At 46.6% G+C, this 12,537-nt stretch overlaps 1 protein-coding gene across 1 annotated transcript in view; it reads right to left on the reverse strand.

The window, feature by feature from the left end:
* The window catches only part of EIF2AK3 (eukaryotic translation initiation factor 2 alpha kinase 3), a 31,701-nt gene that overhangs the window by 1,847 nt on the left and 17,317 nt on the right, over positions 1 to 12,537 (reverse strand). Inside the window, exons 9-16 of the mRNA XM_073649171.1 lie at positions 8,249 to 8,469; positions 7,706 to 7,809; positions 7,324 to 7,446; positions 6,311 to 6,460; positions 3,042 to 3,789; positions 1,097 to 1,264; positions 916 to 1,017; positions 613 to 675 (exon numbers count right to left, since the gene is read on the reverse strand). Of these exons, the coding sequence (XP_073505272.1) occupies positions 613 to 675; positions 916 to 1,017; positions 1,097 to 1,264; positions 3,042 to 3,789; positions 6,311 to 6,460; positions 7,324 to 7,446; positions 7,706 to 7,809; positions 8,249 to 8,469 (1,679 nt within the window). The remainder of the gene's footprint in view (positions 1 to 612; positions 676 to 915; positions 1,018 to 1,096; positions 1,265 to 3,041; positions 3,790 to 6,310; positions 6,461 to 7,323; positions 7,447 to 7,705; positions 7,810 to 8,248; positions 8,470 to 12,537) is intronic.

A 12,537-nucleotide genomic window follows, 5' to 3' on the forward strand; every position in this document is an offset into this window, starting at 1 on the left:
AAGGACCGCCGAGTTCTGTGATTGGTGGCAGCTTTCACGTGACCAGAACTGTCCATCAGAAACAGACCACTGCAGCCAATCACAGTCCACAGCAATCCTACGACAGGGAAACTGAAAAGGACATCACCTGGTGACAGCAGATCAATGTTACATTGTTATTATTCTAGTCCACAACCGTTTTTTTCCTCTGAGAGCTGCATTCACACTTCAGAGCTGAACTCTTCTAGATCTTATGCTTATACAGAGCAAGAAGGAATAACCTTCAGAGGACTGCATGTAGGAAGGAGCACATCTGCCCTTCGTAAGACCTCAGCTAAACTGTTAGGGGGGCATGCATGACTGATGATATACAGATGGGTTCTAAAAACAAGCAGAATGGTGAGTGCAGCTCTAGGGTATAATCTCATTAGTTTCTATGCATCTCGTAAACACCACGGGGAATGTCAGCATATTTTATCCCATTTTCTCTCCTCTCGGCAGATACATGACCACATCAAAGGAGAGCAGAACTTCCATGTGGTCATTAGTCAGTGAAAAATTTCTTTTGCGCAGCAAATGTAGCCCCAGCCTAAACGTTAGAAAAATCCATCAGATTCTCCACAAGTAGCTTACCTCCTGGGGATACTGCTGTGTAAACAGGGCTGGAAACTTCAGGTCCCTCAAGTCCGTTAATATCTACAAGGAGGAAAAAAAGAAAAAAAAAAAAGTAAAACAGAAACGTCAGTCGAAATAGTCCAGAAGTGCGAGCGACATGGACGCACTACTGTATACAGCGAGGAGCGCACATTACAAAGCACATACTACCACCTAGTGGACAGCTTGGATATTGCATGCAATACATCCAATCACAAAGAAACTTAGAGCTCTAGGGACAGATTTTGCAACACTAGAGTACTTTCTGGCACAGTCACTGACCTGCACTCTCTCCATATTGGTACCGAACGGATACAGCAGCTCAAATAAGATCAGGCCCAGGGAGAAGATGTCCACCTTGTGCGAGTAACTCTGGCCGTACATCTGGGGACAAAGCAGAAGACGTCCTGAGGAAGAGTCCCTCCATACACAAACTGCTGACGTCTGCATCTCAGCCACCTACCTGCTCAGGGCTCATGTACAGCTTGGTTCCCACCTGCCCGGTGTGACGGGCGTAGGCTGGCATGGGCGTCAGAACGGCTTCTTCATCTTCTTCCTGGTCCATCTCTGTCACCAACCCGAAGTCTCCGACCTTCACGACATCGTCCATTGTAAAGAAAATGTTGGATGGCTGCAAAAGGAGAAGAGGAAGAGTCCATCAAGAGACAGCACGGCACCGGATCAGTAGCCCCCCCCCCCCAATGTCATCTCCCCTTATAGTCACAGCAGAGCCCTTTCCCATTTCCCATTATTTACAGCAGTCACATCAGGCCTCTCTTAGCTCTTGTACTTGCTGCCATGCGTCTTCACCGGCCAGCAGAGTCTTCAAAAAACAGCAACTGCTTCCCCAAGTCATCATATAAGCTAAATAAAAAGATGGGGATCCAACCTTTAGTTCTCTGCTGGATCAGTGGTGGCTGTAATCGGGGCGGAGAGCCTCTTGGACAAGTTTCCCTGCACATCATGGATCATATCCACCTGTTACACGGTGCAGGAAATTCTCTACGATGGAGTCGTTGCCCTATCCAAATAGTGACCAGTGGCATCACAGTGCTGGGAGAAAAAAAGGCACCCGGCCACTAAGAAGACAGTGGTGCATGCTGGGCATTACTGCTCAAGGTGGCCCCCTACAGAACACCTGAGGAGGTGCTTGTGGAGTCTACGCCTATTTAACCCCTTCACAACCATGGGATTCTCCAGGTTTTTTTTGCTCCCTTTCTTCCCAGAGTCATAACTTTTTATTTTTCCGTCAATATGACGGGCTTATTCTTTGAGAGAAAAGTTGTACTTTTGACCACCACCATTGATTTTCCCATATAGTGTACTGGAAAAATGGAGAAAAATATTCCAAGTGCTGTGAAACAAAAGTGCAATTCCACAATCGTCTTAAACTGACCTGCCCATTTTTCACGATCTGGGGCCGGGTGAGGTCTTTTTTTTTTTTTTGGCCGTCGAGCTGATTTTTTTTTTTTTTTTTTTTTTTATTATTGATACCTTGTTTGGGGCAGATACGATTTCTTGATCGCCCGTTCTATCAATGTTGGTGACCCCCCCCCCCCCCCCCCACGAAAGCTGGCCACAGGCGGCGCTCATCGCAGATCGGCTATGACAACCTCAGGGGTCTCCTGCAGACCCTGGGTTGTCATGCAAAGTCATCGGTGGCCCACGATCATATGACTGGTGCGCCGATGGGCGGGATTAGTGACGCGCTTCCGCCACGGCCATGTTAAATGCCGCTGTCGGAGATTGACAAGGACATTTAACACGTTAATCACGATTCCACCCGTGGCTACTCGGGGCACATGCCAGCTGGTCAGATTAGTTGTCATGTCCCAGAAAAGACGCGGGCTCCTCACCGGAGCCTGCATCAAAGGCAGGGACACGACCGACGACGTATACATATGTCATAGGCTGTGAAAGGGTTTATGGGCCCCTTCACGAGACTCTTCAGTTATTGTGTGGTCGTCTCGGCACGTATCCCATCTTGCAAGATCAGGCAGGAGACCAAAACTCAGTGACTTTAAAAGGGTTGTCAAGGTCCTAGATACTGAAGACCTCTCTTAGGAAAGGTCACTGATGTCCAATCCCCACCGATCTAATATTTTTCAGCAGTTTGGAGGTGTCGCAGCGGTTGCATGCAGACAGTGTCGTCACCGTGTAGTTTCTGTAGCTCAGATCCCATTCAAGCGAATAGGAACAGAGCGGAGGCTACACTGCCTGTGCAGCTGTGACCATCTAGACCAGCAGTTTACATCCATCTGCTGTAAGCGCTTGTGACAGAAGCTCGGTGGTGGTATCCGATATGAATGGTCTACAGACGAGTGAAGACTTCACATCAAAGTTATGCAAAACCCACTGATGAAACCAAAACTTAGGAAACTATCCCCTAGATGACCAGACGTCCATACCTTCAGATCCCGGTGCATTAGACCTTTACTGTGCAAAAACTGAACGGCTTCCGCAATCTGCAGAAATATATGGAGGCTTTCAGGCCGTGGCCGGTCCTCCAGGGTGCAGCGAGCCTCCATCCAGTCTTTGAGGTTCTCCTGGCGACACAGCTGCATCTGTATGTAGAGGTACACCTTAGGGGAGCCGGGGTTCAGCTTCTCCAAAGTATTTTTGGTTAAGTCCAAGTTCAAAGTTTTAGGTCTAGGAGGCGAAATAGACAAAGTGCTGGGTTTGCTCCTCTCGCTGGAGGACGAGTCCTTGGTTCCTGAGTCTCTCATAGAAAACTCGCTTGTTGTGACCACAACGGAAACATCCGGCCTGTTCTCTACGTTGTTGGATGCGTTGTCACAACCAGAGTCTTCAAAGATGATGGAGGAGGAGGTCCTCTCGTGTAACCGGAGATCCCGTGGAGCATAAACCACTCCAGGGCCCTTGTCATCCCCCGTGCTGTGCTCCAGATCACAGTCTGTAAGGACGCTGTCCTGCAGGTTCACAACAGAGGCATCACCCGAGGAGAAGCGGCGAGGAAACGAGCGCCTCCGATGCCGGCCAGGATCAATGAGGATAAATCCGGTGGACGGCGAGCTCCGACTCTCTAAAGAAGGGGTGATAACTTCCACCTGCTCCTTCATGGAGTAGGGGTCTGCACTCCGGACCTTGACGGAAAGGCCGTCCACAGGGGTCGGGGAGCTGTAGGGCCACTCCGTGCTGAAACGATAAAAAGAAGAAGTCTCAATATGGAGTTACAATGACTATTTCACCAACTGGTCTTCTCAACCGGGTGGTTAGCTCCCCGGCGAGACCAATCATTAAAAATACACCTTCCCTCCATCTCCGTTTGACTGACAGCTCTGGCTTCATAGAGCCAGAGCACGGCAGAGATAGATGAAAACCAAGCAGGTGAGAAACGTTTGGCCACGCCGTGAAGCACCGAGCCGTGGGACTTTATCAGCACAGAATGACTGTTCAAACCAAGTCCCTGTAAGGGTAGACTAGAAAGATAATAGGTTTATAGTTTGGTGTTCCACTGCAGCAGCTACTCCACCACAACCACCCACCGCTCAGCAGCAGCAGCAGCAGCTACTCCACCACAGCCACCCACCGCTCAGCAGCAGCAGCAGCTACTCCACCACAGCCACCCACCGCTCAGCAGCAGCAGCAGCTACTCCACCACAGCCACCCACCGCTCAGCAGCAGCAGCAGCTACTCCACCACAGCCACCCACCGCTCAGCAGCAGCAGCAGCTACTCCACCACAGCCACCCACCGCTCAGCAGCAGCAGCAGCTACTCCACCACAACCACCCACCGCTCAGCAGCAGCAGCTACTCCACCACAACCACCCACCGCTCAGCAGCAGCTACTCCACCACAACCACCCACCGCTCAGCAGCAGCAGCAGCTACTCCACCACAACCACCCACCGCTCAGCAGCAGCAGCAGCTACTCCACCACAACCACCCACCGCTCAGCAGCAGCAGCAGCTACTCCACCACAACCACCCACCGCTCAGCAGCAGCAGCAGCTACTCCACCACAACCACCCACCGCTCAGCAGCAGCTACTCCACCACAACCACCCACCGCTCAGCAGCAGCTACTCCACCACAACCACCCACCGCTCAGCAGCAGCAGCAGCTACTCCACCACAACCACCCACCGCTCAGCAGCAGCAGCAGCTACTCCACCACAACCACCCACCGCTCAGCAGCAGCAGCAGCTACTCCACCACAACCACCCACCGCTCAGCAGCAGCTACTCCACCACAACCACCCACCGCTCAGCAGCAGCAGCAGCTACTCCACCACAACCACCCACCGCTCAGCAGCAGCAGCAGCTACTCCACCACAACCACCCACCGCTCAGCAGCAGCTACTCCACCACAACCACCCACCGCTCAGCAGCAGCTACTCCACCACAACCACCCACCGCTCAGCAGCAGCTACTCCACCACAACCACCCACCGCTCAGCAGCAGCTACTCCACCACAACCACCCACCGCTCAGCAGCAGCAGCAGCTACTCCACCACAACCACCCACCGCTCAGCAGCAGCAGCAGCTACTCCACCACAACCACCCACCGCTCAGCAGCAGCTACTCCACCACAACCACCCACCGCTCAGCAGCAGCAGCAGCTACTCCACCACCACCCACCGCTCAGCAGCAGCTACTGCACCACTACCACCCACCGCTCAGCTACACCACTGAACTTCTTCCAGGACTGCTACTGATCACATGACCTGAAAAAGTCTTGCAGCTACTTAGGACTTGTAGGGTACATGCAGCTGTAGTGATGTGCAGGTCCTGGCAGCTTCCTCCCCTGATCACACAGAGCAGTTATGTCCGTTCTCCTCCATTGTATACTGCCACTAGACTAAGGGTATGAGCATTTCCCCTCCATCTTTTTCAGGCAAGTAAACCCACTGAGTTTTCAAAAAGCACCAGTGTTTTAGCTTTTTTTTTTGGGAAGGGGTTGTTTCCTTTGGGATGTCCTTGGCCGCCGACTGCTTTTTGAGCCTCCCCAATGACTGCATTGCACAGTATAGAGCGTCACCGTAGCAGAAAAGGCTTGAAAAACCAGTCCGGTCACTTTTAACCACTTGGCATATTTGGAAATCTGAAGCGATCAAAAAGATTGAACATATTCCCTTGTATGTAAAAATAATTACTTGCTGTATTATAGGTTCATTCTTTTAGAGCTCTTATGAAACTCAGCATCTGGATGGGCTTGAATGAAAAAAAAGTTCAAATTGATGCAAGCTGAGCCATGTACAAGTCATGTTACTGTTGGGTGCTGGCAAGATTGAGCGTGGAGCATGCTAAGAATTTAATAGTAACTGGAAAATCCATCATTAAAAATAAACAAGCTTTATAGGAGAAAGTGTTGAGAGCATGCTCTGTCAGCTGAGCAGAAGTTACTGTGCAGAGAGGGTGGAGGAGCAGCACCGTCTCCTATTGCAATAGACTGACCCTTTCTTTTCCCATCCTTGTAATCGTATATGTGGCAATGGGATGACAGCCCCACATTCTACACAGTGAAACCTTACATTTTCTTCCCACCATGTTTCTGAAAGTGGTTTAAAAAAAAAAAAAAAAAAAAAAAAGTTAAATTAAAAAGAAAATTATGATGCTCCTTTGCCCACATAATAATGAGTAAATCTGATAGCAGACTTTAGCCCCAGTAAGTATAAAAGTTGGTCTTAGGCAATAAAGGCTGAAGACAATAGCCCTCACCATCCATCCTTCAGCCACAGCTCATCCATTTTCTCCTGCCATAACTCTGGCGGCTCTTCACGCCAAGCATTGAAATAGCGCACGATCCCAGGATGCTCCAGTTTGGCGAGAGCCTTCACCTCTCTCATCACCTTCTCTCGGGCCAGTTTCCTAGAGAGCGGGCAGAACACATCTGGGTTAGCAGAATGCCGACACCGATCAGTAGACAATTGTGAGAAAAAAAAGGTAGTAATTACATGCAAAAGCATTTATATCTGCATATATCCATACAGCAGCCCATGCAAGCTGATGTATAGACAGAAGGGGGCTGGCTTGGCTATTGAGATAAGAGGCCAGCCAGTCCCCTTTACATTGCCCTGGATGTATGACGGCAGAGGATTTATAGCAAAAAGATAAAAATCCTCCGAAGCTTCTGCTTCTAATAAGTCTCTCTGTTCTCCCCAATGTATTTGTGTGTATTTGCCGCCATCTTTGTTATCCACAGTGTGGAGAGGAGTGCTAGGGGAAGTATCTACAGTTTGAGAGGGTAGAGACACCAGGTTAGAAGCAAAGAATAAAGCATACGGAGGAAAAAAAATAAAAAATAAAATAAAGTGCAGGATAGAAGCTGTGCCGATACAGGAGCTGATGAAGACATCAGCACACTGAACACAGAGCTCACATCCAGCCTGTATTACTGGGAGAGAAAATCCCACATAAGAAAAATCTGAAACTTTGATCGGGCTGCAAATGAATGAAGGGATTTAAAAAAAATAATAATTAAACAAACCACGGTTCAAACTAAAAAAGGTAAGAATATAATAAATTACTGCAATTTTATTAACTAGAACATGAGTCCATATCCTTTAACAGTAAAGGAAAAAAAAAAAAATTTCTAACTTGGGAAAATTTCCTCAAGTATTATATATCCACTTTAATCGCTAGGGTGAAACATGGCTGAAATACAGCAGAATCCAAGGAGCATCTGATAGTAATGCAGCAAAAACTACAGAGTGGAAAACGCAAAGTGTTACCGGTTGGGGAGGCGGATTCTCTTGATGGCGTAGTTACAATCATCAACTTTATTCCTGGCTTCAAACACCACTCCGAAGCCCCCGCGTCCTAAACACCGGATAGGTTCAAAGTCAGTGAGGTACCTAAAATGAGAAGTAAGGGGTTAAACCCCAACAGCCACCAGTAAAGGAGTTTTTCCATTAAATGTACGTATCCCCCCAATCACATTATTGGTAATCAATGTCTGACCACTGGTGGATGAGACAACGGGATCCCTGAGCAGTGGCGTGCACGCTCCTCTTCCTCTGCTGGGCTCCGCTTTCTCCATCAGTCCCATAGAAGTCAACGGAGGAGAAGGAAGTCCATGCAGATGGACAACGCGAGTATGTGGCGGTACTTTACCGTGACACGTATCCGCTGTACTCGCTTCTGATCTCCGCCGGGTCCCCGCTCACGGCTTCGTACTTGGTGTCCGTCTGACACTGAGTCTCCGATTCTTTCCTCTTCTGCAGGAATATAGGGGGGGGGAAATAAAAAATAATATTCTAATGACAAGCGGATCTGGGGGATGAGTCCACTCTGTAAGGGCAGGTGCCGGCTGTGTTATACAGTCTTTGCCTAGAGCGAGCATCACTAACCACTAAAGGGCTGCCGTATATGACCATTCTGTCACCCAATGACCCCCATGCCATAACACTAAGGGCCCCCCCACATTCACCGCCTTTGTACTCCCCTACACTGAAGCACGGTAATATGTCAGTATATCAAAAACAATTGTAGGATCAGGTATCCTAAAAAAAAAATATATATATATATTAAAAAAAAAAAAGTATTAAAACAGAAAATATAAGGGGTGGAGGGGGTCACATTCACTGACAAACAGGAGATTACAGTAATGCAGAAGAATTGCCCCAGGACCACCAGCAGGGGACTCCCCGTACACACCCGGGCGCTGCTGATCGGCTGGAAGAGCCTGCGGACAATGTAGGTGGTGGCAGTGATGCACAGCAGGATGGTGCCGATGATCTCCTTCCACCAGGGGAGAAGAACCACAGGATCCTTCTTGCGAATGTTCTTGTAGTTCGGGTTCTCCTGGATCCCAATGGTGATCTGTGTGCCGCGCTTGTTCCGCTCCCGCTTGTAGTACGGCAGGTAATAACCATTATCTGGAGAAGAGAACAGAACGTTACAGCAGAATAGTGATTGCAGCTCTGGAGTATAATGCAGGATGTAACTCAGGATCAGTAATGTAATGTATGTACACAGTGACTGCACCAGCAGAATAGTGAGTGCAGCTCTGGAGTATAATACAGGATGTAACTCAGGATCAGTAATGTAATGTATGTACACAGTGACTCCACCAGCAGAATAGTGAGTGCAGCTCTGGAGTATAATACAGGATGTAACTCAGGATCAGTAATGTAATGTATATACAGTTGTGCTCAAAAGTTTACATATCCCAGGAGAGTTTTTGCTTTCTTGGCCTTGTTTCAGAGAATATGAATGATAACTTTCTCCACTCATGGTTATTGGTTGGGTGAAGACATTTATTGTCAAACTACTGTGTTTTCTTTGTTTAAATCTTAATGACAACCAAAAACATCCAAATGACCCTGATCATAAGTTCACATACCCCAGCTCTTAATACCGTGTATTGCCCCCTCTGACATCAATGACAGTTTGAAGTCTTTTGTGGTAGTTGTGGATGAGGTTCTTTATTTTCTCAGATGGTAAAGCTGCCCATTCTTCTTGGCAAAAAGCCTCCAGTTCCTGTAAATTCCTGGGCTGTCTAGCATGAGCTGCGCGCTTGAGATCTCCCCAGAGTGGCTCAATGATATTGAGGTCAGGAGACTGAGATGGCCACTCCAGAACCTTCACTTTGTTCTGCTGTAGCCAATAACAGGTTGACTTGGCCTTGTGTTTTGGATTGTTGTCATGTTGGAACGTCCAAGTACGTCCCATGCGCAGCTTCCGGGCTGATGAGTGCAAATTTGCCTCCAGTATTAGCTGATAACGTGCTCCATTCATCTTTCCTTCAACTTTTACCAAGTTTCCTGCATCTTTGTAGCTCACACATCCACAAAACATCAGCGATCCACCTCCGTGCTTTACTGTAGGAATGGTGTTCCTCTCATCATAGGCCTTGTTGACCCCTCTCCAAATGTAACGTTTATGGTTGTGGCCAAAAAGCTAAATTTTGGTCTCATCACTCCAAATTACCTTGTTCCAGTAGTTTTGAGGCTTGTCTGTGCTGTTTGGCGTATTGTAGGCGAGATACTTTGTGGCATTTGCGCAGTAATGGCTTTCTTCTGGCAACTCGACCATGCAGCCCATACTTCTTCGAGTGCATCTTGAAACAGCCACACCTCTAGTTTTCAGAAAGTCCTGAATTTCAGCTGATGTTATTTGTGGGTTTTTCTTTGCATCCCAAACTATTTTCCTGACAGTTGCGGTTGAAATTTTTGTTTGTCTACCTGGCCGTGGCTAGGATTTTACAGAGGCCCTGATTTTCCATTTGTTAATCACATTTTGAATGCGGCTGACTGGCATTATCAATTCCTTGGATATCTTTTTGTATCCTTTTCCTGTGTTATACAGTTCAACTACCTTTTCCCGTAGATCTGTTGACAATTCTTTTGCTTTCCCCATGACTCACAATCCAGAAACATCAGTGCCTGGATAAAAGACGCAAGAATCTGTCTGGATCCCAGAAATTCACTCAGCTTTTATGCACACACACTGATTACAAGCTAACAGGTCACAGGTGAGGATGTAACCTTTAGTAGCCAGTCAAACCCATTTGTGTCAAATTCTGTGCATGTTATCAGGCCAAAATCACCAGGGTATGTGAACTTTATATCAGGGTCATTTGGATGCTTTTGGTTGTCATTAAGATTTAAAAAAAAAAAAAAAAAAAAAAAAAAAACAGTAGTTTGACAATAAATGGCTTCACCCAACCAACTATGTATGAAGAAAAAGGTTTTTTTTGTTCTCATTCATATTCTCTGAAACCAGGCCAAGAAAGGAAAAATTCTGCTGAGGTATGTAAACTTTTGAGCACAACTATAGGTACATAGTGAATGCAGCACCGAGGTATAATACAGGATCAGTAATGTAATGTATGTACACAGTGACTGCAGCAGAATAGTGAGTACAGCTCTGGGGTATAATACAGGATGTAACTCAGGATCAGTAATGTAGTGTATGTGAGGGAATATTTAGCTAACATAAATGAGTTCAAGTCTCCAGGTCCAGATGAATTACACCCCAGAGTACTGAAGGAGATTGTAGAAGAAATTTTAGAACCACTCTCCATAATCTTTGAAAATTCTTGGAGAACAGGAGAAGTCCCAGAAGACTGGAGAAGAGCAAATGTTGTTCCTATCTTCAAAAAGGGGAAGAAGGTGGACCCTGGGAACTATAGGCCGGTGAGTCTGACTTCTATACCAGGAAAGATCTTTGAACAAATTATTAAACAACATGTATGTAAGTACATGGATAAGAATGAAGTGATTAACCAGAGTCAGCATGGGTTTGTAACTAACAAGTCATGTCAGACTAACTTAATTTCCTTCTATGACAGAATCACTGACTGGGTGGATCAGGGAAATGCTGTAGATATAGTATATCTTGACTTCAGCAAAGCATTTGACAAAGTATCTCACATCATCCTTATTGAAAAAATGACCAAGTATGCAATGGACCAGGCAACTGTTAGGTGGATTCATAACTGGCTTAGTGATCGGACTCAAAGGGTGGTTGTAAATGGCTTCACATCCAGCTGGATGCATGTCTCAAGTGGGGTACCACAGGGCTCCGTCCTGGGACCTGTATTGTTCAACATCTTTATCAATGATTTAGATGAAGGAATTGAGGGTAAACTGATTAAATTTGCTGATGACACAAAGCTAGGAGGGATAGCTAATACTAGAGAAGAGAGAGAGAGGATTCAAAAAGACCTAAATAAACTGGAGCAGTGGGCAGCAACCAACAGAATGGTTTTTAACAGGGAAAAATGCAAAGTACTACATCTGGGCAATAAAAATGAAAAAAGCATATACAGAATGGGAGGAATAGAGCTAAGCAACAGTACATGTGAAAAAGACTTAGGTATACTAATAGATCATAGACTGAACATGAGTCAACAGTGTGATGCAGCAGCAAAAAAGGCAAATACAATTCTGGGATGTATTAACAGAAGCATACAGTCTAGATCACGTGAAGTCATTATCGGTCTTTACTCCTCTTTGGTCAGACCTCATCTGGAATACTGTGTACAGTTTTGGGCACCACATTTTAAAAAAGACATAGACAAACTGGAGCAAGTTCAGAGAAGAGCGACCAGAATGGTGACTGGTCTGCAAACCATGTCCTATGAGGAACGGTTGCAGGATTTGGGAATGTTTAGCTTGCAAAAAAGAAGACTGAGAGGAGACTTAATAGCTGTCTACAAATATGTCAAGTGCTGTCACATTGTAGAAGGATCATCTTTATTCTCATTTGCACAAGGAAAGACTAGAAGCAATGGGAGGAGACACAGATTAGATATTAGAAAAAACTTTTTGACAGTTAGGGTGATTAATGAGTGGAACAGGCGGCCACGAGAGGTGGTGAGTTCCCCTTCAATGGACGTCTTCAAACAGAGGCTGGACAGACATCTGTCTGAGATGATCTAGTGAATCCTGCTTTGAGCAGGGGGTTGGACCAGATGACCCAGGAGGTCCCTTCCAACTCTACCATTCTATGATACACAGTGACTGCACCAGCAGAATAGTGAGTGCAGCTCTGGAGTATAATACAGGATGTAACTCCGGATCAGTACAGGATCAGTAATGTAATGTATGTACACAGTGACTGCACCAGCAGAATAGTGAGTGCAGCTCTGGAGTATACATAATATAAGATGCATTACTCATAAGTAATAGTTTGTCACCATGTGGTGTAATCATCTAAAAAAAAAAAAAAAAAAAAAAAAAAAAAAAAGACAAAACCAGTGACCATGACAAGTGAGGATGATGACTGCACACATACAGTTTATGTCACACAATATGTATGAACACTAGTGAGGAGTTGGATTTACAGACCATTTGCCTGGAGAGCAGATGAACATGGGGGGGGGGGGGGGGATGGAGCCGCAGGACTTTAACACTGATGGGTCTTAATCTTATTTTAAAGGGATTGTCCGGTCCAAACCGGTAAGTCTGCAGTCACGCTGCGAGGATTCACCGCTTCCT

This window comes from Phyllobates terribilis, unplaced genomic scaffold (assembly GCF_046119375.1).
Source record: "Phyllobates terribilis strain yellow unplaced genomic scaffold, ASM4611937v1 Scaffold_1__5_contigs__length_1240528914, whole genome shotgun sequence".
NCBI lineage: Eukaryota > Metazoa > Chordata > Amphibia > Anura > Dendrobatidae > Phyllobates > Phyllobates terribilis.